We start from the raw sequence: 23,257 nt of genomic DNA, 5'->3' as shown, positions 1-23,257 counted from the left end.
CAAGATGAAAAGTTGATGATGGAACAAAAACTCTGCCAGGTAAGAGATTTGTGTACTTTTTACATAACAATCTGTAATATAGCTGCTGCTTTCACTTAACCAAGCAATGATCTAAACCTCCAGCCACAAAGAGCCAAACACCCAAAAGCCCACTGTGGTGAGCCTTCAGTTTCAACCATGCTGCTCAAGTTCAGCAGGTCACTGCAATTTATGTCAAATTGGTATCATTTTATCAAATGTGTATGATCTGATCAGTCTGTGCCCCTGTTGCCCTGCACTTGTTTTGCTGCTCCCTTGCCACTGAGCCCAGCAAACAAAAGCACACAGTTTACTTCCTCGCTTCCCATCCAGCCTCCTTCACTTCCCATCCCTACCACAGCTTGTCTACATTAATTAGCACTGAGCTTTTGATATGACTCTGCACAGTTATTTTCAGTATTGTTGCTGCTATGCCATGTGTTTCTATGGAATGAATAGACTGTCTAGAGGAACACAGTGACATGATCTGTGTAGGGGTTTTGAAGCACTTTTTTTGGTCTATTTTCAATTCAATTCCTTTTTACAACCTGGTATTTTATTTCCTTCTTGCTGGCTTTGTGCATGGTGGGAAACTTCTCAGGGAATTATTCCACAGGAATTTTTCTCAGGATGAATTCGAATTTCTCATGCTAATATGCATCACCTTCTTCATCTACCTTTTCTAAGGCTCTGCACTGAACGCAGTGCAGGAATCCCAGAGCAGGAATCCTGTGGCACCATGAAAGCTCCACCTGGAGCTACCAGTCACCTTTGGTGGCACTGGCTAAGGGCACAGCTCCAGGGAGGGGATTCCTCAGCTAGCCCAGTGTGCTGGCACACCCCTGCAGCTTCCCATTCCAGAGCCAGGCAGCTCAGAGGCAGCAGAAGAGGTTTGCCCACGGTCCACTGCACATCAGGCTATGTGCTACCCGAGACCCAGAGGCCCCAAACCCCTTCATGACATCTGCAAACACTGCCCTCTTCTTCTGATGGCTGTTTCTAGATAATATTTTTTTTTTTAACTCCATGGATTTCTGCATTAATGCTTAGGGAACTCTGACTCTGTTGAAATTTTCCATTTATCCTCATGGTTTTTTCCTCTCAGGCACAGTGTCTGGTAATGTTTTGCCCTATGACAAAACTTGATTACTTTAGGAGCTTCTTCTACTACACAGAAGCTGTGCTAAAGGGGTTTTTTTTTGACAGTTCAAATATACCCTATTGATTAATTCTCACTCACTCTGTCAAAATTCTAATAGATTGACAATCTTTCTGCATTTCTTTCCTGGTCAGATGCCAGCTACCTTTTTCCTAAAACTCCTAAATTACAAATGTATGTCCTGTGCTTAGGCTTCTCACATTTACAATGTTTTCTAGTATATTTTTAAGTGATAAACACAAGTCTGACATCCTTTGGTCACTAGCTCTTGTTAGAAGCCGAAAATTAGAGAAACACATATCCACTGACTCCTTTCTATTTGCTTTAGTCAATTGTTTCAACAATATCCTCCTCCACTTTCCACACATTTATTTAAAATGTTTACATGGGATGGGTGCCTTCTTAGATACAATTTCCTTTCTCTGCCCCTCCTCAGGTAAATACAAATGCCAAAAAAAAAAGTTTAGAATCTCTGCCACTTCCCTGTCCTCACCAACTGCAGTAAAGAGAGTCACCAATTCTCTCCCAGCTTACAGCACCCAATATCTTGAAGCTGTTTGTATTGTTTGCATGCCTTTGGCTATTTGCTCTAAGATATCCCTTTTATGTTCACTAATGACTACCCTAAAAGTCACTAGCTAGAATTTCTGCTTTTTTCTGATCATTTGGTTTAGAATCTTTTTTTTTTTTTAAACACCTTTAAATTCAAATAGTTTTTGCATTCTGCAATACACTTTTCATTTTTTACTAGTCATTTTTCATGTGGCCATTTTCATATATGCTTCAACTTTTTATATGGTGGTTTTGCTTAATATGAAGGCTCTGGTTCATACATTTTAATTATTTCTTTTAAAAAGTTGTTGTGCTGACAAACTGATTTTGACAGGGTCTTCTGTGTTAAGAAGTTGAACATAATTTTATTTTTAATTCCAATTATCCAGTGAATCAACTAAGGTTCCTTCTTAAATCAACTCCCTCATATATTTTTCTTGTCTTATTAATTTAATACATTATTCCTAATAAATTATTTACTGATTTCTACAACTAGTGCTCACTTTTTGTTGTTCCTGTTCTCCGCTTTACAATTATAATCTAAAATAAAAAATAAAAATAAAAAAATCTCCAAAAACAAACAAACAAACAAAAAATAAATAAAGGAAAATAAACCAGAGGAGCATTACTCCTGTTTTGTAGAAATTTTAGCTTTGAGGTTCAAGGAATAAAAGCAAAATTAAATCTGGATTCTCAAGTGTGGATTATGTAATAACAGTCATTTATATTGGTTACTTCTGATATTTTACTTCCAGTTGTTTACGCCCTTGTTCCAAAAAAATGCAAAATGTAGATCAGTGTCTCTATGTAAAGACATTGTTCAACAAAACTACTTATGTTAGAGAAAAAAAATTTAAAATTCCTAAACTATCAGTAAAACAAGGATGCCATTGCTATTTGAAATTAATCTCCCAGCCTAGAACAAATCAGAACAGAACTGTCATTGTGGTGTCACCAGATAACAACCATCATTGCACCATCCTTACTGCACCAGAACCCAGCTGTGGTTAGACCATCTAAAGACTCTACCAAACTAAAGTTAAATTTTTAACTGAGCTGACAGTGACAAAATCAATACTGCTAGATTGTGCCTCAATGCTGAAGAATGTTTTGTAGAAAAAATGATGGAAAATAGTTCAGGAAAGACTGAACTAGTTAGTTCAGTTGTTAGTTGTTATGCCATATTGAAATTTCACACTGGTCTTTAGAATATGGCTGGATGATGAGTACATGACATTTTAGCCCACACAAAATAAGCTGATTGTCTCAGGACAGGTTTTTAGGAATGGCTTTCACATATCAGAACTGGTAGTCAAATTTAAAGTTGTCAGTAAAGTGAATCTAAAGAGTAAAGTGATAAAAAGACTTCTCCTAAATGAATGAAAATACCAGGACAACCAATTAAGAAGGGAGAACTGAGCTGTCTGTGCTGAGAATGATCTGCAACAAAGATCTTTACATATCAGGACTGCCAGCACACCAAGCTCAGAACAACTAAATGCTTTAGGAAAATAAATAAATTAATACCACTCAGAGAGATTCTTTGCTATTTTACCCTCAATCTGCTGTCCTAAAAGACTTCTGTTGCCTTAAAAAAGGGTCAATATTGCAGTGTTAATGTCTTTGGCTTATTTGGATGAGATAAACATCATAAATTCTTGAAGTCAAGGAAACTACAGTCTCTAATAAAACACAGACATATTAGATCAAAGTGCTATTCAAGGGTTCTACAGCTGGCTCAGACTCCAAAAAGAATTATGAAGGTCTTTTTGAGATCTATCACACTCTTTCCTGCCACATAACCATAGTCAAAAGGTGACTAGAGAGGCAAGATTTTGGAATGAGACAGAAGGCACAGAGGAGCACTGACAGGAGTCAGTACTACGTAGGCTGAAAGATGATCAGACCAAAGGCTCTTCTTCCTTCCAAACTATGTAAAGGGCTACTTCAAAATAATATACAGACTGTTTATTCACAAAATACTTCTCAATTATAAAAAGAAGCTCCTAGGACTGTTCTCTGAATTAAACCTAGTCTTTGAAAACATTAGCCTGGCAACGTCAATGTTTAAACCATCGACCCTAGAAAATTTTGAAAACAATCCAGCATCAGAAAACAAAACTGAGCAACTCCCCCACTAATTTTAGCTGACACAAAAATAATCAAGATTTTAAAAAAAAACAAACCACTGAACAATGGTGCCTGAATCCAAGAGAAGCTATTTCCCCCCCCATTCCTGACACAGTGCCTTTCCTTTTCCTAGCATGGAAAGCAGAAGGATCTGGCTGCCGTTCCCGCCAAGGAGCGCTCGCACCAGCTGCTGGCGCCGTACTTACTCAAATATGGTGGTTTGTAAGGCGCTCGTGTATTAGACAGCAGTCCATCCAACTCCTTCCTCTCCAGACTGTTGTGCAGGGCCTTCTCTTTGCCAAAGGTGGAGAAGGACCTTTCTGCCCCGGGCTGGGCTTCTGGTGTTTCAAACACCTCAGTGTCTGGAACGGAGTCCATGCCAGGTACGTGCAGGTTGCTGCGGTAATCCGCAGCTTGGCGTCCGTCCGAGGGAACGAAGGAAGGCATCCAGCACCGATCTGAGTGGCCCAGTGCTTTACATTCCTCTGTGCAATTGGAGAAGAGATCCATGCCTGCAAGCATGAAAGGAAAAGAAACTGCAGATATAAGCTTCAGCATCGTGAACGGCTGCTGACAGATGAGATTACGCCAAGGGAAGAGATGTGGAAATAGAAGCGCTGTAAGGACTTCTTCCACTAGTTTCACCTCCTCAACAACACCACAAAAAAATTTCTAGTTGTCCAGTTTTCAGAAATCAAAGACACCCTATAACAAGCATAACTAAATGCCAGAATGTCACTCTAACACACACACAACAAAGGTACAACAAGAAGAGTATCAGTGGCTCTGTCTCACAAAACCACTTGCAGATCCAGATCTCTCTTTAGAATCCATTCATACAAAGTTCGATTCTGCTCACAGGTTGAAAATACCTGCTCAGGAACATGAAGGAGCTGCTTCTACATAAATGTGTCTCTGCCCAACAAAATTAAAAGTCTGCATTTAGAAATCAGAGATTTCATTTACAAAATGAAACATTAATGAGTCCTGTAAAGGAACTATCTGCGCACATCACTATAGAGATGGAGCCTATTGATATTAAAAACAGATGTTACAAAGTAGGAATTGAGCTTTCAAGTGATCAGGAGAATTTATTCAATCATTACATCACTTTCAGAGACAGTTGTCATTGCTGCTGCAGCAGTCCTTGCTGTCATCAAGCCCTCCAAGAAGTGGGACACAACCCTATAATAAATTACTGCAATTAGCAGTACAATGGCAGATATAGTCCAGTGTGATGTGACTATCGAAAAAATTGTTAATGCTTCCCCTATATAAGCAAACAATTATCCATGCCAACACAAAACTGTTTGTTTACAAATCCTTTAATGCTATTAAGATCTCAAATGACAAGCTATGCTGCTTTTGACTACTTTCAGATCAGCCTTCCAAAGGAATATTTCCTGGCTATGAGTCACTAAATCGTTGGATTACACTTGTTTTGAGAGGAATGGTGTATGAAAGCACAGGGACAGAGTAAAAATAAATACCAGCATCTCCAAGCTTTTGGGTGAGATAGAGTTCATTTTCTTCCTAGTAGCTGGTGCAGTGCTATGTTTTAGATTTAATATGAGAATAATGTTGGTAACACATTAATGTTTTGTTAGTTGCTCAGTAGTTCTTGCACTAAATCAAGGACATTTTCAGTGTCCCATGTTCTGCCAGTGAGGAAATGCACAGGAAGCTGAGAGGGAGCATGGCCAGGACAGCTGATGTGAGCTGGCCAAAAGGCTGTTCCATACCAGAGAGCATCATTTCCACTACATAAACTGGGAGAGCTGGCAGGGAGGGGTCAATCCCTGCTCAGGGCTGGGCTGAGCATCAGTCAGTGGCTGCTGAGCAAGTGCAGTGTGCATCACTTCTCTGTCTTCTATTTCATACCTCTCTCTTTCTCTGTTCTTTTATTATTATATTTATTTCTATTATTAAACTATTCTTATCTCAGCCAACAGGTTTTACTTTTTCCTGATTCTCCTTCCCATCCCACTGGATCTAGGAAAATGAGCAAGCCACTCTCAGGTGCTTAGCTGCTGTTTGGGTTAAACCAATAAAATCTTCAACATCATACAGAAAAGCAGAATGGTAAAAAAAAAAAAAAAAATCTCCTTTTCTTGTACATATAAAGAGAACTGAGCATCTTGGGTGTGTGTCATAACTGAACTAAATCTGTTATAAACATTGCATTTACAAGCATTTCATTAGAATTACAAAAAAATGACACTGCTTGTAACAGAAATAGGAAAATAACTTTGAACAGCTGTAATATAGGACAAGAGGATGCAGCCTTAAGCTGTGCCAGGGGAGGTTTGGGTTGGACATCAGGAGGAATTTCCTCACAGAAAGGGTGATGGGACATCAGAACAGCGAGGTGGTGGAGTCACTGCCCCTTGGAGGTGTTTAAGTTTTTTGAACTGTAAGGATGTGGAACTCAGAGCCATGCTCTGGTTGACAAGGTGGTGCTAGGGCACAGGCTGGACTCAGTGATTTCAAAGGTCTTTTCCAACCTAGCTGATTCTGTGATTCTCTAATAAGATTCATGTAATGTAGCTCATTTGCCAGCCAACACTGTAAAGAACTGGATTAGCTTGATCATCAGTGTGAGGATTAGTATTAGAGTTCTACCACAGTTTTGAACTATAATTTGAATTATATTAATAATCTTTATGTAATATCTCACACTACAAAAAACCCACACCAATCTCTGCAGAAAGGAACAATGTTTATGAGCTATCAACAAGTTCTTGAGTAAGAAAGGCAATCATTTAGACAGAAAAAAAAAAAAAAATCATGAGGAAATGAGAAATAAAAGCTTTTTATCTCAGAGTAATCTCACTTTATAATGACTTTTTAATTTTAAATTAAGCAATATACAATGCCAGGTCCAGTTTCGATTAGAAGCTTGCCTTGATAATTGGCATGCAGAAGCCTGAAAATAAATTTCTGATCAGTGAACTGTTGAAGAATGCAAATGTGAACTGCAGATATGCTTAAGGAATCACATGAAGATCATCAGGCAAGGAGAAAAATAGTGCAAAAATAAATTCTGTAGTAGTAGGAGCTATCAAAGGTTGAAAAAAAAAAAATTTTGATGCAGGCTTCCCAGAAAGAAATTAGTATCTAACAATGTCTATAAAACCATGAGTGTGTGTGTGTATCTTGTATATCAAAATGTCTGAAGAAAAATACCTTTTGCCTTTCCAAAGATTTAAGGGACAATAAACACAAAATGGTTATTTCAATTTGCAGACTTTTTGGCAAAGCTACATGTAAAAAACAAAGTGCCCTACATTTAATAAGAAAATTATTAGAGTTCCATTCTGCTGATAATGTATCAATGACCATATTCATTCAACCTTTCCTGAAAGACAGTAGGAGAAATAAAAACTGAAGGGTAAATATGAAATTGTATTCTTTAGGCTATGGAGAGGGAAAGATTAGAAAATTTTATTTTAATTATATGCATTCAAATATATACCCTTTTTATCTCTTCATTGATCTTTATTTCACCTGGAAAATTACCATCCATTTTACTATTTTGTTCTCAATCAGCTGCTAAACTGCAAAATGTCTCTATCCAAATATTTTTTTGTTCCCTTTTGAAAACTGCTTGTCTACTGCAGTGCACTGAATAGTATTATGTAACAGCTTATTATAAAAGGGATGTTATAGGCACCATAAATCAGGATTTTGAATAAACAAAGTAATGAATGTAGAGGATATGAAATGTGAGCTTGTATTGCAAAACTTTTTCCCTTTTAGAGAGGAGAACTTGCAAACAGAAAAAAAATTATATACATTGGAGTTTTAATATACACTGCTGGAACACATAGCTAAATGTAAATGCTTGTTTAGAATGGGAACAAAATGTTCAGAGAGGCAAGGGTTAGGAATTGTTCCAGCTTGAATCAGTCACAACAGTCCCTAAGAGTTTAACAGGTGCAGAACCAAGCCCTTGGGTTTAGTATTTTGACAGAAAAGAAATTCAAATTAGCAGCCTATTTTCAAAATCCCTGCACAGCCATGCAATTTACACTGCCTGTGGTATGAATGCTGGCTATTCTTCCACCACCTTTTTCCTGTGGGTCAGAGTATAGAATTTTCTGGTTCTAATTGAAAAACATTTAACTCAGGGTTGAGGAAGGCTGAGGGTTATTTGCTGTTTTCCAAGAAGGAAGGACATACCATGATGGAGTAAGACACTCAGCACAGAGCTCCTTCAAACCCCAAGAATCATATTCTTGATTTATAACAAAATGTTCAGCAGTTTAACACTTCCATCTCATCTCCCTCATAAATCTGGTTATATATATATGTACATATTTTATATATATATATATATATATATATATATGATCCTTTTGAACTAGACCATCCATCATAATTACAAGTCCACATTAAAGAAAAATGCTTTGTATTTTTCCCTTCGACCTTACAGACAGATAAACTGAGATTTTAAAAGTGACTCTGAATTACAAATTTCAAATGCCCTTTGTGGATGAAAACAGTACAGTGCACTGAAGTTCTGACAGTGATAAGCACTGCACTATCCCAAAAGCAGCATTCATATAACAACTCATGGCAAAGGCCACTAGCTCACTCCTATTTGTTCAAGTCTTATTTACCAGAGGGGCCAGTGGGCAATATGAGCTCTCCCACAACCTTAACTTTGCAGATTTTGAAAGAAAATAAACCCCTGTCCCTCCCTCAAAAGCTGCCAAAAACAAGAAAAGGTGTTTATTAATTTTGATATCTGAATTACCTCAACTCAGGTGCTTTGAATCAGATACTTGGCAGCACTGCATTTTAGAAGCATGTTCCCAATTTGCTTCCTTTTCATATTTCAAAAGGAGAAAATCAAAAGTTCTCTGTGAATTTTAATTGGTTTGAAAGACTATTTTGTCAAGGCAAAAAATGAGGACTAAACCCATTTTTAAATAGCATGTTCTTTCTCAAATTATCTAAGGGAGAAGAACCATACACCAAAAGTGACAGGAGAACACTTTCATATGTATTACTGAGTAAAAGATGTAAAAAAAAATTTAAAAAAATCCAAACAAATTAAATGCTGACAAAGTATTTTTTGCAATACCATTATTGGGAAAGGGTTTTCCCCAACATGTGGAATTTTTTTTTTTTCAGAACCTTGCCTTTTACTTGGAAATAAATGACATTTTTTACTTCTGTGCTAGTTAGATGAGAGATAAATGTGATGTAGGGAACCAGATCTCCTTTTCAGAGCTCCCTTCCCAGAACAACTATCCATAATATATCCATTTGGTTAGTTGCTCATTTTCCCATGATTCATGTTTTGTAATAAGGATAATGGTGTTAACCTACTTTGTAGTTATCTACTGAAGAATTGGACTTTATGAAACAGAGTTATTACCACTCTTTCTTGCTATATAATTGGTGTGCTGCCCTGGATAAAATTGACTTCATCTACATCAGAACATGGATAAAGACTCTTCAATATTCAGCTCTTCCCAATCTCAGCTTCAAAGCCCTATCTGGACCACTGAGATGTGAACAGTATTAAGCATGCAGACCAAGGAAGGAGAAAAAATTCAACAAAAAAATTAGAAATAGCACTTAACTTTAGCCAAAGCACTTTTCTAAGTCATTTTCCTGCTCACTCTCACTTTGTCTGAGATAGACTTTTTGCCCAAGTGATCTTCAAAACAGGATTTAGCTGTCAGTCTGCATAGGCTCAGAGGAAATACTGGTTTTCTCTGTCCATTTATCACTAAAATTCTTCTTCTGACTTCTCTTATTCTTCTCCTTATGGACACTGAAGTATTGCAGCTCTTCTGCCATAATGAACCCTCTTGGTGTTCAGCTAATCTATACTGAAAAGGTGTGAGCCAGTGTTTCACCCTGTGCCTTTACACTGGACCCTTACCAGTTCCCTTCATAAAATCCACCAGGAGAAGCCTAATTTCAGGTTTCAGCCAGCCACCAGTGTAAACTGTCCAAAAACAGATCAAAAAAAGCTGAAGTGCCTCTGAGACATCGTGCCAATTCCATGGAAAAAAAAAAAAAAAAAAAAAAAAAAAAGAAAAAAAAAAAAAAAGGATAGTACTGTGAAGGACTCTGCTTGGGAAAGCCAAGTAGCTAGTGAGCAGCCATATGAAATAAGCTGATGGCACGAGTCCAGATCTTACAGGACAGGTGTCTAATCATACAATTTAAATGTACACACATGCAGAGTATTAATTGGCACCCAAGCTGGCAGTTTCACAAGGGAGGCCAAGAATTTAATCAACCATGGGAAATGAACTAACCTCACTCCTACAGAACACAGCTGAAATACAGTGTGTTAGTAAGAGGTACAAGTGCTGTGTGAGTTGTGTTTGTTCCATAACAAGTAGCAGCTTTTCTCTCAACAGTTTTCAAAGAAGGGCACAGGTCATTAGAACCTGGGGTCTGAGAAATCCCTCCTCTGTTTGCCAAAAACCTCTTCTACTTCTTCACCTTTTTAAAGTCATTTTTTCCAAAAGCTCTGATTACTAACTCAGTCAATAACTATTCAATCCACAAAAAAATAGGGTCTTGAGCATCTCCCTCCTTGCCATTCCCTGCCAAAAGCAGATGACAGTATTTTAGTACTTCATCAGTCTTAATGAAGGTGAGAATGTGGATAATTATGAGGCATTCGTGTGGTACTTTAATGGGAAGAATAAGAAAACTTTACATGCAGTTCAGCACATTTAAAACATTATTAAATTACTTTTAAGAAAATCTATTTTGTGAAAAGGTGAATTTGGTCCAATTTCAAAACCCAAGAAAACACTTAATGATATGTAGAACAGAACAGCATAGTTCAGAATTTTCACTCAATAATTGTGCAAGATAAAGCTGTGGCAGTGTGATATATTTTCATCCTAGGTGTTTCTTCCCAGTTAATAACTGACCATGACACCCAGTTTGGATGGCAATGGACTATTGCAGAACAGCTACTTGTGTGCCACAGGATTGTTCACTAGTGACAGAAGTCCTGTGCTGAACAGTAAAAAGATGTTTTGCCAGCAGAACATGCTGCTGACTAAAACTGGTGGGGAATGAGTTTTGTCTGCCAGGGTGAATTACCCACTAAATAATTTTAGGTGCTTTTGAAAGTAAAGATGATGCTGCATAGTATCAGGTAATATCTTGGAAAGAAAACAGCCCAAACTGCTGCCATGTTATCAATCAGTGTGTTTTCCTTCAGTAATTTAGAAATCATTTGATTACAGAGCATCAGAATGACCAAAACAATTGAGAAGGCATTCCCTCCATATTTCCTCCAACCATTCAAGGTCAAACAAAATTTATGCTCCTTTTTCCCCCCCATAAAATTCATCACTAAAAGCTAATAGGAAGAGTGAAGGTTTTATGTCAAAATATGTTGTCATCACTGAGCTTAAAGGGCACATTCTTTGCATCAAGACAGCATGATTCAGCCCAAAACTTACATGAAAAGTATATATTATATGTGTGGAAGATTAAAGCAGTTTATACAGAGATTTGTATTGAAATATTTGAGACTAACATCAAAAATATGGTATAGGTATATGCAAATTATTCTGAAGTCTCAGCACCAATATATGAAATTGGTGTATTCTGATTTTTCAGTTCAAACTACTAATTGTGAGTAGACCAAGACTAATTGTCAGCTTTCATTACTTACTATGTGATCACCACTGAGGATAAAGATGTTCACTAATCACACCAGATTCTTAAATGATTTGAAATTATCTAAAAGCAGAGAATAGTTTTTCTCCACTATTTGATAAAATAGAAGTGAAGAATTTGCCCCACTAAGGATCAATGCCAAATATGACAAGTATTCACAGTCTACTTTTAAAATGGAGGGAAAGAATAAAGAACAGAGGCACAACAATAACAGCACAGAATGCATCTAAAAGAAAATAGCTTGCAGTTGATGTGCAACTATATGATTATATTCCCACCATCAGTCAAAACCAGCCCCTTCTGCAGATGTTTATTCTTTTCTCTCCTGTTTGGTTATTATGGTTCATTATGTTGAGGGACTAAGCTGATTGAAATGTTCATGGAGATGACTGCTGCAGTAAAATGCGTAAAAGAGGGAAAAAAACCACAATGCAGGGGGGGCAGGAGGAGAGAGAGCTTTTTATAACTCAGTAGCCCTGATTGCTGCATCAGAAACAGTGCAAAAGAAAGGGTGGGGGAGGCTAAATACATGGCTTTTTCGAACAATAATAAATCATACGCCATATATAGGCCAAAAATGAAAGAGGCTCTGTGTTCAGATGTAAACTTCTGGCAAGACCTGGTCTGTTGTCAGGTTCCCAGACACAAAATAGACACTCTGTTCACTTAGCATGAAGCCCTGCAAGAAGCAGGGAGCTCCAGAGACTCTTGGCTCTTCTCAAGTCTCATTAGGTCTGCATATTAATGACTTGCAGCAATAGAAAGAGGCCCTGTGGCAGCCTCCTCTTCCCCTGGTGCCTGGGTTTCCCATCGTTAAGGGCACAGGGACTGCAGCAGCCAGAAGAGAGGGGACATTAACAGAGCAGGCAGCACTGCTGTGACAGCACCGGGTCCCCTGCCCCCGAATCTGCCAAGGTGGGGGTCGGGGCACGAAACAAACAGGAGAGCTGACAGTGCTTTGTGTGACACTGCTGTACAGATCTCTGTACGTGACAGAGCACAAAGGAAACACGGGCAAAGACAGCACTGTGCTGCACAAAGATGTACCAGACCTGGAGAAGGAAAGAAAGCACAGCATTTGTGGCCAAAATGCAGTGCGAGGGTGAGTGTGAATTCTAATGCACAGGCTCTGAACAAATGTTCCTTTCACAAGGAAACTGACAGTATGAGAACTAAGACAGCAAGCCCTACATATGGGCATAACACTGCAATGTGTGTATTTCCTCTGATTCATAGTCTTTCAGAGCCTTTCTTTCCTCTGTCAAGAAAATGTATTTAATAGTATCTTATTAACATGGAGACCACTTGCACTATATGGTGCCTCAATTCGAATTAATTAACAGACAATGCTCCAAAAATTCTAAGGTATTACACATTCAGAGCACCCAATGTGTCTCCACTGATCCCCGGTGTAAAAAAAAAAAAAAAAGCCTCACAGTCTGGCTGTCATTCAATCACTGGGCTCATTCTTTCCCTTGGGAACTCCTCCTTCACTTCTCATTGCTGTGCCAGCTGAAGTGCCTACTAAACAGAATTGCTTAATGCTTTGAAACTCTCTAAATCTGCCATAGGAGAAAACACACTATAAAATGTACCAATAACTTTGTTTTAATGTGCAGGAAGTTTTGCTACAGTGAATAACACACCAATTCCCACCCCCAACCAAATGAATATGAAAAGCTCTGCCCCATGATCAAAAGAGGTTCAAAATTGTCTCCTTGTCCAGGCAACTGTAGCAGCAAGCTGCTGTAAACCCAGCCTCCCATACAATAAATATGCTCACCTTATTTATGCCTCTCCTGCATTATATTCCTATAAGTAACTGTTCCTTCTAGTCTCCCTGCTTAAAGATCCGATATTCCCATTCTCTTATCAGACTTACCAGAGGATTGACCTCGATTAGTGGCATCATGATCACTGTCTCCTTGCTCACTGTCTCCATGACCACTGTCCTTAGAGCTTACTATGTCTGCCTCCTGGAATGCAGAACTGGACACACAAACATCTTTACATTAGAATAAACATGGAAGAGGAGCTCATAAAACATTCTTCTGCCATCACACGGCCAAACACGGCTCTGCATTCCCCCCTCCCACTCCTGCCTGCTGCACGGCTTCCGCGGAGGTGCCCTGCCCACCTCGAACAAAAACAGGGATTGTCAGACCTGGGGAGCCCGGCTGGAAGGGACAGCAAGGGTTGTTATTACTCCTGGGTTTCAGCTGGTCGGTACAAGTAATTTGGTAGTATTTACTAAAGCTGGTTAGCTGAACTTTAACTCAGCGATACAATGTTTTCTCGGGGACCCTACAGAAGCATGTTCTTAAGTATTTGAAGCACGTTTTACACTAATACAAGCCGAGATTTTGTTCTTTTTTCAGTCAGTTCTGAAAACAGTTTAGAAAAGCAAGCTTATTCAGTGCATCTACGTACATCCGACTTCCCACTGCTTTACTGCCCTGCTCCATCTGCAATAAACTCATTTCTGCACTCCATTCAGACTCGCTAAAGCATGCATGAGGAAACCAAGGCTGCAGAGCTCCTACCTGTTAACTCGTCGGGGTCTGTCAACTAGATAACTGAGCTCAGCACGCTGATGTTTTGTCTAGGAGAAAAGAATAGTGGGAGATATTGTAACTCTTGATATTTCTGTAACCAGCAGCAGAAAATATACAAGGGAGCAGCTCACCATATTCACTATAAATGGTAATGTTTAGCTGCAAGCAGGCCTGCAAAATCTGTTTCTAGAATGTAAGGGGGGGAAAAAAACAGCTCTTAGTCACACACAGATGGGAAGGCACGAGGGGTTTTTTCTGGAGTTTTTTGAGACAAGACTCTGACGTTTTCTCACAGTGCACACTGTTGAGCATCACAAGGACTCCCACAAAAAATTAGCATAACTATTTCTAGAGTGTGCACTACTTAGTATGGTGCAGGTATGGTATTGAGATACCCTCAAGTCATCAAAAAGGCAGAAGAACCCAAGAGTTTTATAGACATTTTGAGGCAAGATCAGTATTACAAATCAGTATTAGAAATTTCACTGCAAGACTTAATGCCTTAGAACATAATAATATAACTACCCTTGTCAGACTGGCCAACATTCAGGTTTCAGTATGATAAGAGAGAATGTGAGGTTTACACCAGTGCACAGGCAGAGAGGTGCTGACAATATATATGAGCCAACCCAGCACAAAATGATTAATGGGAGAGTAATATGGCATAGCATAGGCTTTGATAAAAATTCTCTACAACCAGGTAACACAACATAGGCAAGATTGTAGGAGACATTAAATCTCAGTGTATAATTTTACAGAAACTCTTTCTTGCTGCTTTTCTTTGCAAACTTTGGGGTTATAATGAGCTGTGCAGACTGAGTAAAGAAAAGTCAATTAATAACCCCTAATTCACAAATTAATTAAAGCTCCTCCTAACTACAGTGATAGTCACAGACCCAAAGGGGGTCTGCCCCAAAGCCTTACTTGCACATGTAAAGATTTCAGGAAGGAAAGTGACACGGGTTTAGAGCGTTGCTCCAGAGCATCCTGTGATTACACCCCACGTCACCTCAGCCTTGTCAAGCGGACAGATTCTGCACGGAGCTGTAACCCCTGCATCTCTCAACCCGCAGGGGATCCACCCACAGCTCCCGCTGCCTCGGGAACTGCACCCCGGAACTGCCCAGCCGGGGTCAAATTCCTTCAGAGGCACCGGGGGGGCTGCAACAGTGCTCAGCCCGAGCGGGAGGGAGCCGGCGGTGTGTGTGTGTGTGTGTCTACCCGCAATCGCCTCTGAGACCCCCGCCAGTCGCTAAAGCCTCCCAAACAGGAGAGGGCAAAGAGGGCAGAGACAGCGGGCAGATTAAAGGGGAAAGGAGCGGGATTGGGGATGCAGAACGCCTTTCCCGACGGGAGCTTCGCGAAGGATGTTTGGGGATGGCTCGGGGATGCAGTCTGCGGGGGCTGGGGTGTTGTGGGATGCCGGGGGGTGCCGGTCCTTACCTCGCTGGACAAAATGCTGCCATTGGAGATGATGTCGGGCTGCTGGTCGGCGTAGCCGGTGACGATGGCCCCGCAGGGGTTGTGCTCGGCGTCGGTGCTGCGAGAGGGGCTGCAGGGCTTGAGGAACATCAGGTCGGTCTTGGCGGACTCGGGGGTGAGGCAGACTTGGTAGCAGTAGTTCTGGTTGTGGTGGTGGGAGCCGAAGCTGCCCGACTCCTCCACCGGCACCTGCGCAGGGTTGCTCGGCACGTTGGAGCTCTGCACCAGCATGATGTCCGACTTGCTGAGCTTCTTCTTGCGGGCCCGCGCCTGCCGGCTGCAGCAGGGGCAGCAGCAGCAGCAGCCCAGGCAGCAGTCGCTGGCCAGGCAGGTGTAGATATTGAGCTTCTTCTCCTTCTGGCAGCGCACCGCCAGGACGATCATGGCCAGCAGGAAGATGAAGGAGACGGAGCCCAGGGCGATGATGAGGATGAGGGTGAGGTCAAGCGAGTTATCCCCCCCGGAGCGGCTGGGGCGATGCTCGCCGGAGCCGCCGCCGCCGCCCCCCGCTCCCGCGCCCCCGGCCGGGCCGCCGCCGCCGCCGGAGCGCTCGCCCGCGCCGTCCACCAGCACCACCTGCACGGCGGCGGTGGAGGAGAGCGGCGGCTGCCCGTGGTCGCGCACCTCGATCACCAGCTCGTAGGGGCGCTGCGGGTCGCGCTTGGCCGGCACCCTGCGCGCCGTCCGCAGCTCCCCGGAGCGCCAGTCCATGCGGAACAGCCCGGCCTCGTTGCCCCGCGCGATGCTGTAGGTGAGGCGGGCGTTCTCCCCGTCGTCGGCGTCCACCGCGGCCACCCGGCTGACCAGGTAGCCCGGCTCGGCGCCGCGGGGCAGCGCCTCCCGGGCCGGGGTGCCGTTCCGGCCGGGCACCGGGCTGACGATGGCGGGCGCGTTGTCGTTCTGGTCCACCACGATGATGTGCACCGTGGCGTTGCCGGCCAGCGGCTGCGGCTCCTCGCCCGCGTCGCGGGCCTCCACCTGGAAGCTGAACTCTTTGAGCTGCTCGTAGTCGAAGGAGCGGAGGGCGTAGAGAAAGCCGTTCTCGGAGTTGATGGAGACGTAGGTGAAGACGGACATGCCCTGGATCTGGCTCTCCAGGATGGAGTAGGCGAGGCGCGCGTTGGCGCCCTGGTCGCGGTCGGTGGCGCTGACGGCGTAGATGTAGGCGCCGGGCACGTTGTTCTCGCTCACGTACACCTGGTACACGGGCTGGCTGAAGCGCGGCGCGTTGTCGTTCACGTCGCTCACCCGCACCTGGATGGACTTGCTGGTGCTGAGCGGCGGCTCGCCGCGGTCCCGGGCCACCACGGTGAGCGTGTAGGCGTCGCCGCCCGGCTGCTCGCGGTCCAGCGGCCCCTCGGTGACGATGGTGTAGTAGTTCTTGAAGGAGCTCTTGAGGCGGAAGGGCGCGTCGCCCTGCAGCAGCTCGCACTGCACCTGCCCGTTCTCCTCCGAGTCGCGGTCCGAGACGCTGAAAAGGGCCACCACGGTGCCCGGCGCCGCCGCCTCGCTCACCGCCTCCTTGACGGTGGAGAAGCTGATCTCGGGCGCGTTGTCGTTGGCGTCCAGCACCCGCACCAGCACCTTGCAGTGGGCGGGCACGGCGTTGGGCCCCAGGTCCTTGGCTTGGACGTACACCTGGTACACGCTGCTCTCCTCGTAGTCCAGCTCGCCGCTCACCTCCAGGCGCCCGGTGCGCGGCGCGATGCCGAAGAGCTCCCGGGCGCGGGCCGAGATGTGGCTGCTGAAGGAGTAGATGATCTCGCCGTTCTGCCCCTCGTCGGGGTCCGTGGCGTTCAGCTGCAGCACCAGCGTGCCCGGCGGCGAGTTCTCCGGCAGCGACACGGTGTAGACGGGCTGCTCGAAGGCGGGCACGTTGTCGTTGGAGTCCAGCACCCTGACGGTGAGCAGGGCGGTGCCGGTGCGCTGCTGGGGCTGCCCGCCGTCCACCGCCGTCAGCACGTAGCGGTGCACCGCCTGCTGCTCCCGGTCCAGCGGCTGGTCCAGCACCAGCTCGGCGAAGCGGTTCCCGTCGCCCTGCGTCTGCACGTCGAGGGAGAAGTAGCTGTTGGGGGTGATCTCGTAGGTGCGCAGCGAGTTGGTGCCCACGTCGGGGTCGAAGGCGCTCTCCAGCGGGAAGCGGGTGCCCGGCGTGGCGCTCTCCGAGATCTCCACCGTCAGGTCGGGCTCCGGGAAGGAGGGCGGGTTGTCGTTGATGTCCAGCACCTCGATCTCCACCCGGAACAGCTCCAGGGGGTTCTCCAGGAAGACCTCCAGGTGCAGCAGGCAGGAGGGGCTCTGCTTGCAGATCTGCTCCCGGTCGATCTTCTCGTTCACGTAGAGCACCCCGGTTTCTAGGTTAAGCTCCAGGTAAGGGCTGCGGGAGTTGGGCGCCGTCTGGAAGCGCCGAGCCGAAAGTTTTGTAATGTCCAAGCCCAGGTCCTCGGCGATATTCCCCACGAACGTGCCATGCTCCTGCTCTTCCTGCACCGTGTAATGGAGCTGGCAAAAAGCCCCCTCCACCATCCAGAGCAAGGCAAAGAGGAATAGCACAACCATCTCCAGACGGGGAAAGAGATTCCCCCCTCCCCGGCACCACCGCTGCCTCCTCTTCCAAAAGCCACCGCCACCTCCTCCTCCTCCGAAAATACACACTACAGTGTGTGTATGTGTGTGTGTGTGTGTGTGTGTGTGCGCGTCCGTGTGTCTGTGTGCGCGCGCGCGCGTGTCCGCGCCTGCAAGCGTGTGGAGAGAGAGAGAGAGAGAGAGAGAGGGGTCGGGGGAGGGAGAGGGGGAGAGGTTGGTTTGGGGGGCTGGGGGGTGCTAGATACTATTTCTTCTGATTCATGTTAGGATTTTTTTTCTGCCCCATCTCCCTCCGTTTTTGTTACGGGTATTATTGTTTCACACGCTGACCAAACGAAGAAGACAGGCGTCCCCACTTCATCTGTGATCTTCGGAATATACGGCCAACTAAAACAGCTATTAGGCGGCTGTAGCTAGAGACACACAGTAGCCCTCTTTTATTTATTCCGAGAGTCTTGGCACTGCACCGCGGCAGCAGCAGTGGCGGCGGAGACAGCAGCAGCAGCAAATCCCAAGGAGGAAATTTTTGTATTTCAAGATTGTCCTCGGTTTGTCTTCCTGGTGGGAGTTGGAGGGTAGATGCTGCTGGAACAGCCGGTGGACATGCCCTCTTTGGATGCAAGAAAAAGGCAGAAAACCGCGAAATTAAAAAAAAAAAAAAAAAAAAAAAAAAAAATCACCCGCAAAAAGATTTCATATTAAAAAAAAAAAAAAAAAAAAGGCAGAGAGCTACCCAAAACTTTCATTCCCTGATGTCCCTAGGATTTCCTCTTTATATATATATATATGGATTTTAGATTTTTCTCTCTTCTGTTAAAGGTCTTTCATTCTCTTCTCTTATTGCTATGAGTACGCTCATCATCATCATCATCACTCTGCTTTTACGGCGGTGCCGATCGAGGTGGGGATTTTTATTTTTTTTTTTTCCTCTCTTGCTGCTTTCGCGTCTAGCCCCTGTGTCTGTGTGCTGCTGCTGCTGGGCTCCCGTCCCGGCTCCGCTCCCGGCCCGGCCGCTCCGATCTCCGCCAGCAGTTTCTGAGCGGGCAGCGCTCGGCTGCGCTGTTTTTGCGCAGCGCCCGGCTCCTGCCAACCAATCAGCGCGCAGCGCCGCCCCCGGGGGCGGCGTCCCATTGGCCGCGTCGCGCGTCGGGGGCGCTGCGTCACAGGCGGGCCGCGCCGCGCGCGGGCTGGGCGCGCAGAGCGCTGCGCTCCGCCGGGCGCCCGGGGATCCCGGCTCGTCCCTGCCCCGCTCCCTCGTTCCCTCAATCCCTGCCTCGTTCCCTCAATCCCTGCCCCGCTGCCTCGTTCTCTGCCTCGCTCCCCTCCCCGCCGCCGCCGCATCGCCGCTCATCCCCGGCGCGCACGCACGCACCCGGGTGAACGTCAACAAGCCCCGCTCCTTGGAGAGGGAGTTTCCACCCAGCCAACTTTCCTCCGCTGGAAAGCTTTTAGAGGAAAGCGCGTAAACAAAGGGAAACGTGGGGTGATGGCTGTTGTTCCTTTTCCCCCCTTCCCCGCTCCTCGGTGTGTTCCACAGTGGAGAGAGCGCAACTTTCCGTGCCGTGTTTCCAGCTCCTGCTAATTTAAAGTACCGCGAGCCTGCGCCAGTATTTTCCTATTTCCATTCTGGAATTTCCACTAGTGTAACAGGCACGGTGGAAGAGGGAGAATGAGGAATACTCTGACATTGGGTACTCAGGGTGGTGGGGCGGATATCCCTGGAGTGGGGCTCTGTCAGGGAAAAACAGAGGAATCCAAGGGAAACGCTCTGGTACCGGCTGAGAGATCCACGTCCATAAGGCTCCCAAGTGCATAGAGTAACAATAAATTAATAAAATACTTATAATTCTTGTGGGGGCTGTCCCTGCCCCCCCCCCCGAAGTTATTGTTTTTGAAGAGCAGCACAAAGCAGGGACGTGCAGCTTCTTTAATCCATCAGTCAGCTCCGTCCACACATCTCAATGAGCTACAGGTGCGTTTTTCCTGCGGAAACGCAGGAATCCACATTAGGATGGCACAGGTTACCCCGAGAAGCTGTGGACGCCCCATCCTTGGAACTATTCAAGGCCAGGCTGGACGGGGCTTGCAGCGAGCCGGTCTAGCGGGAGATGTCCCTGCCCAGGGCAGGAGGTCCCTCGCCATGCATCCCGGCCATCCCGGCTGTCCAAAGCCGGCTCCCCCCGGGGCTCCGGCGCCCCCGCCCCGCCCCTCCCCCGGCCCGGCGCTGTGCGGGCGGCGAGCGCCCCCCAGCGCCCGCAGCGCCGCACTGCGCCCGCCAGCGCCGCCGCCTCCGCCCCGCGGGGCGCGCACACCGCACCGGCACCGGCACCGGCACCGGGCCAGCGCCGCAGCGGTACCGGCACCGCACCGCACAGCCCTGCCGCAGGCGGCACTGCCTCGCCACGGGAGCGGCGCGCAGGGAAGCGGCAGCCGGCGCGGCGGGCAGGGAGATGCTCCCTCTCCCCCAAACTGCATCCTGTTCTCTCCGCTTCAGGGTGGCTCCTCACCCACCCCCGCGCTCTGTGGCAGCGCGGTTCCGGTGCGTGTTTTCCAGAAAAATTGAAAGATTTCGTCGGAATCCGCCGGCTGCTCCCGCTGCCCGGTGGATGCGGACGGGGAGCTCGCCGCCTTCCCTTTCCATGCAGAAGCGCCGCCGCTCACCTGCCCGTCCGCTGCCGCCTGCTCCGGGCGCGGAGAGCGGAGATCGCGCCTCTCCTGCCCGGGGGAGCGGTGGATGCCCTTGGGGAGCACTAACAGCGACCCGGGGCAGCCCGGCTCTAGCCCGGCTTCTCTCCCCGCCGCCGGAGCCCCCGGAGGGGAGCGGCCGCCTCTCCTGCCTTCGAGGAACGCGGGCGAAACGCGGAGACCGAGCCCGCCCGTGTCCGTGTCCATGTCCGTGACCGTGTCCGTGCCCGCCTCTGCGGGCCGGAGGAAGCCCCGGAGGTGGTGGTGGGATGGGGGGGGGACACACATCCCCGGGCTCGGGGGGCGACACCCACGCGAGGCTCCTGCAGGGACGGCGTGACGCGGGGGGCAGCAGCCCCGCGGGAACATACACACATTTATATCCACGCACGTGTACAGGCGGGGGGAGCTGCCCCCGCGGTTCCGAGCGCAGCCGGGTCTCCATTTTGGGTCTCCGGGAAGCGGCAGGGATCCGCGGCCGCCCTCCCGCTAATGCCGAGTGACAAATCGCACTTAGGCGATACATGAACGAGAAAATGATTTATGGATTTTCGCGACGGTCTGAGCCGATGAAGGCGACATGAATTATCCATCCTAATGTGCAATATATCATTTTCTAATAACGCTGGGCTGGCCCTAGCGCCGTGCGCTGCTCCCTTGGATAGCAGGTATCGATTCGGCACGGTCCGAGCGCCGGCTTTCCGCCGGCACGTACCTCCTGCAGCACCGGCTGAGATCTGTGTATTTACCTCTTGCTAAAGCCCAGGGCTATGAGCAGACCCCTGACACCGTGGCCTTTAGTTTTTCCATCTGTCATCATTTAATTTGGCACTTCTTTTGCCGAATGAAGACTAATCTTTCGTATCACTGCTTTTCACTCTGTGCTGTGATTTGGAGATGGAGAGAGAGGATGCCAGGTTTGTAAATCCTCCGTGCTGATGGGGATGACACCTGGGTGAGTCAAACCTTTCCCCCCTGCCAAAATCCTCCTTGGCACCCCAAGTGCAACAGGGCACTTTCTAACAAGGAGAACAGATGCTAAAGCATACTTCTGCTCACACAGAGCTTCCCTGGCACCTCCATTTACCAAATCTCAAGGATTATTTTAAAGACAAAATTTTTGCACTTAACTCATACACGGTAGGAGAGTGAATCATCAACACACAGAACTGAATGCATGTGCATAAGAGGGGGAAGAGCTGCCAGGTCTGGAGGATGCTCCAAAGCCAAGTCTAGTGCCCCAAGGCCAGGGCATCCCCTCTGCCCCAACAAGTTCTTTTGCCCTTCATCACGTAGTTGCAGTGAAGTCATAGTGACATAAGCTATGAACAATCCCAATTATTTATCTAAATGGTTCCAAGTCTAAAATATCACTTTCACGTTAAGAAGGACAAGCAAGTCCTGGCCTTCCATGAGACAATATAAAACAGAGATGGGGAAGATGGATGTAAAGGATTAAAGCATTAATTTGGGGTCAGGGGTTAGATAAGTGATTACTGGGGGAGAGGTGAGGAAATGTTTCATTTCTCATTAGCCAAGTGCAGTTTTTCCATTGCTCGGGCACAAAAGGAGTCACACAAGTAAGGAAACATCCAAATGCTGTGTTCTGGGAGAAACAATCACTATCCTAACCTGCACAATCATATTTTAGGTTGTAGAAATCTAATCCTCATAGTTTAATCGAGTCACCAAAATGATCTGCGGGTTCTGTTTTAGGTTCAGTCTTAGTTTCAGGCTGGGGAACATTGTGGCCTCTTTACTGTCTGGATGTTAAAAACACATCAAGAATTTGTCTCCCCTGTCCCTCAAATGTTAGATTGTTAGATTGTTATTCCTTGTTTTAATGTTATTATCTTGGTTCAAAAACAATAATAACAAATCCCACCCAGGTTCTCCCTCAAGAAAATGACATCTCATGGTGCAGGAAAGATTACTGGAATGGATGATAGGATTAGGACTGTAAATAGGAAACAAAAGATACTATGGTTAGAAAGAGCCTGCTTCCTAAAGGAAGATGTATATGTGTTACTGATGGGGCCATAGGATGAAATCCTGCTTCAAAGCAAGGTCGATACTGAACAATTTTGCAAATTAACTGAGGGGCCCAGTTAAGGTTATTTCTATCAGAGGGGAAGGTTCACTGCCACCACTCCCTCAATGGATTTCTCTCTTAATTGCCAATGAGGAGACAAAACAGGAAGGCTAGACAATTTGGCTGATCAATAAAAAAAGCCTGTCTTCATGTTTGCCTCAGGAGCACTCCGTATGTCAGATCGATGCAGAAGCCACCAAAGTTCTTGCAGGGGTCACCAGTGATTAAGACATTTTCTGATGGCTTTTAGACAACCCCAGAGACAAGCATCTGTCACAAGGCTGAAGATGTAAGCAGGACTAGAGACACGATGTTAATCATCACTTT

General features: G+C 46.1%; 1 protein-coding gene across 2 annotated transcripts in view; it reads right to left on the bottom strand.

Annotated features, from left to right (window-relative positions):
* PCDH10 (protocadherin 10) overlaps nt 1-19,171 on the bottom strand; it is a 34,067-nt gene extending 14,896 nt beyond the window's left edge. For both annotated transcript variants that reach the window (XM_056490573.1, XM_056490571.1), the window contains exons 1-4: nt 15,529-19,171; nt 14,074-14,132; nt 13,413-13,519; nt 4,066-4,371 (exon numbers count right to left, since the gene is read on the bottom strand). In XM_056490573.1, coding sequence (XP_056346548.1) covers nt 4,066-4,371; nt 13,413-13,519; nt 14,074-14,132; nt 15,529-18,126 — 3,070 coding nt within the window. In that variant the 5' untranslated portion in view covers nt 18,127-19,171. The remainder of the gene's footprint in view (nt 1-4,065; nt 4,372-13,412; nt 13,520-14,073; nt 14,133-15,528) is intronic.
* Nucleotides 19,172-23,257: the final 4,086 nt, after the last annotated feature.

This window comes from Oenanthe melanoleuca, chromosome 4 (genome assembly GCF_029582105.1).
Source record: "Oenanthe melanoleuca isolate GR-GAL-2019-014 chromosome 4, OMel1.0, whole genome shotgun sequence".
NCBI lineage: Eukaryota > Metazoa > Chordata > Aves > Passeriformes > Muscicapidae > Oenanthe > Oenanthe melanoleuca.
Note: the sequence above shows the minus strand (reverse complement) of the source record. Positions and strands in the feature narration are given on the sequence as shown.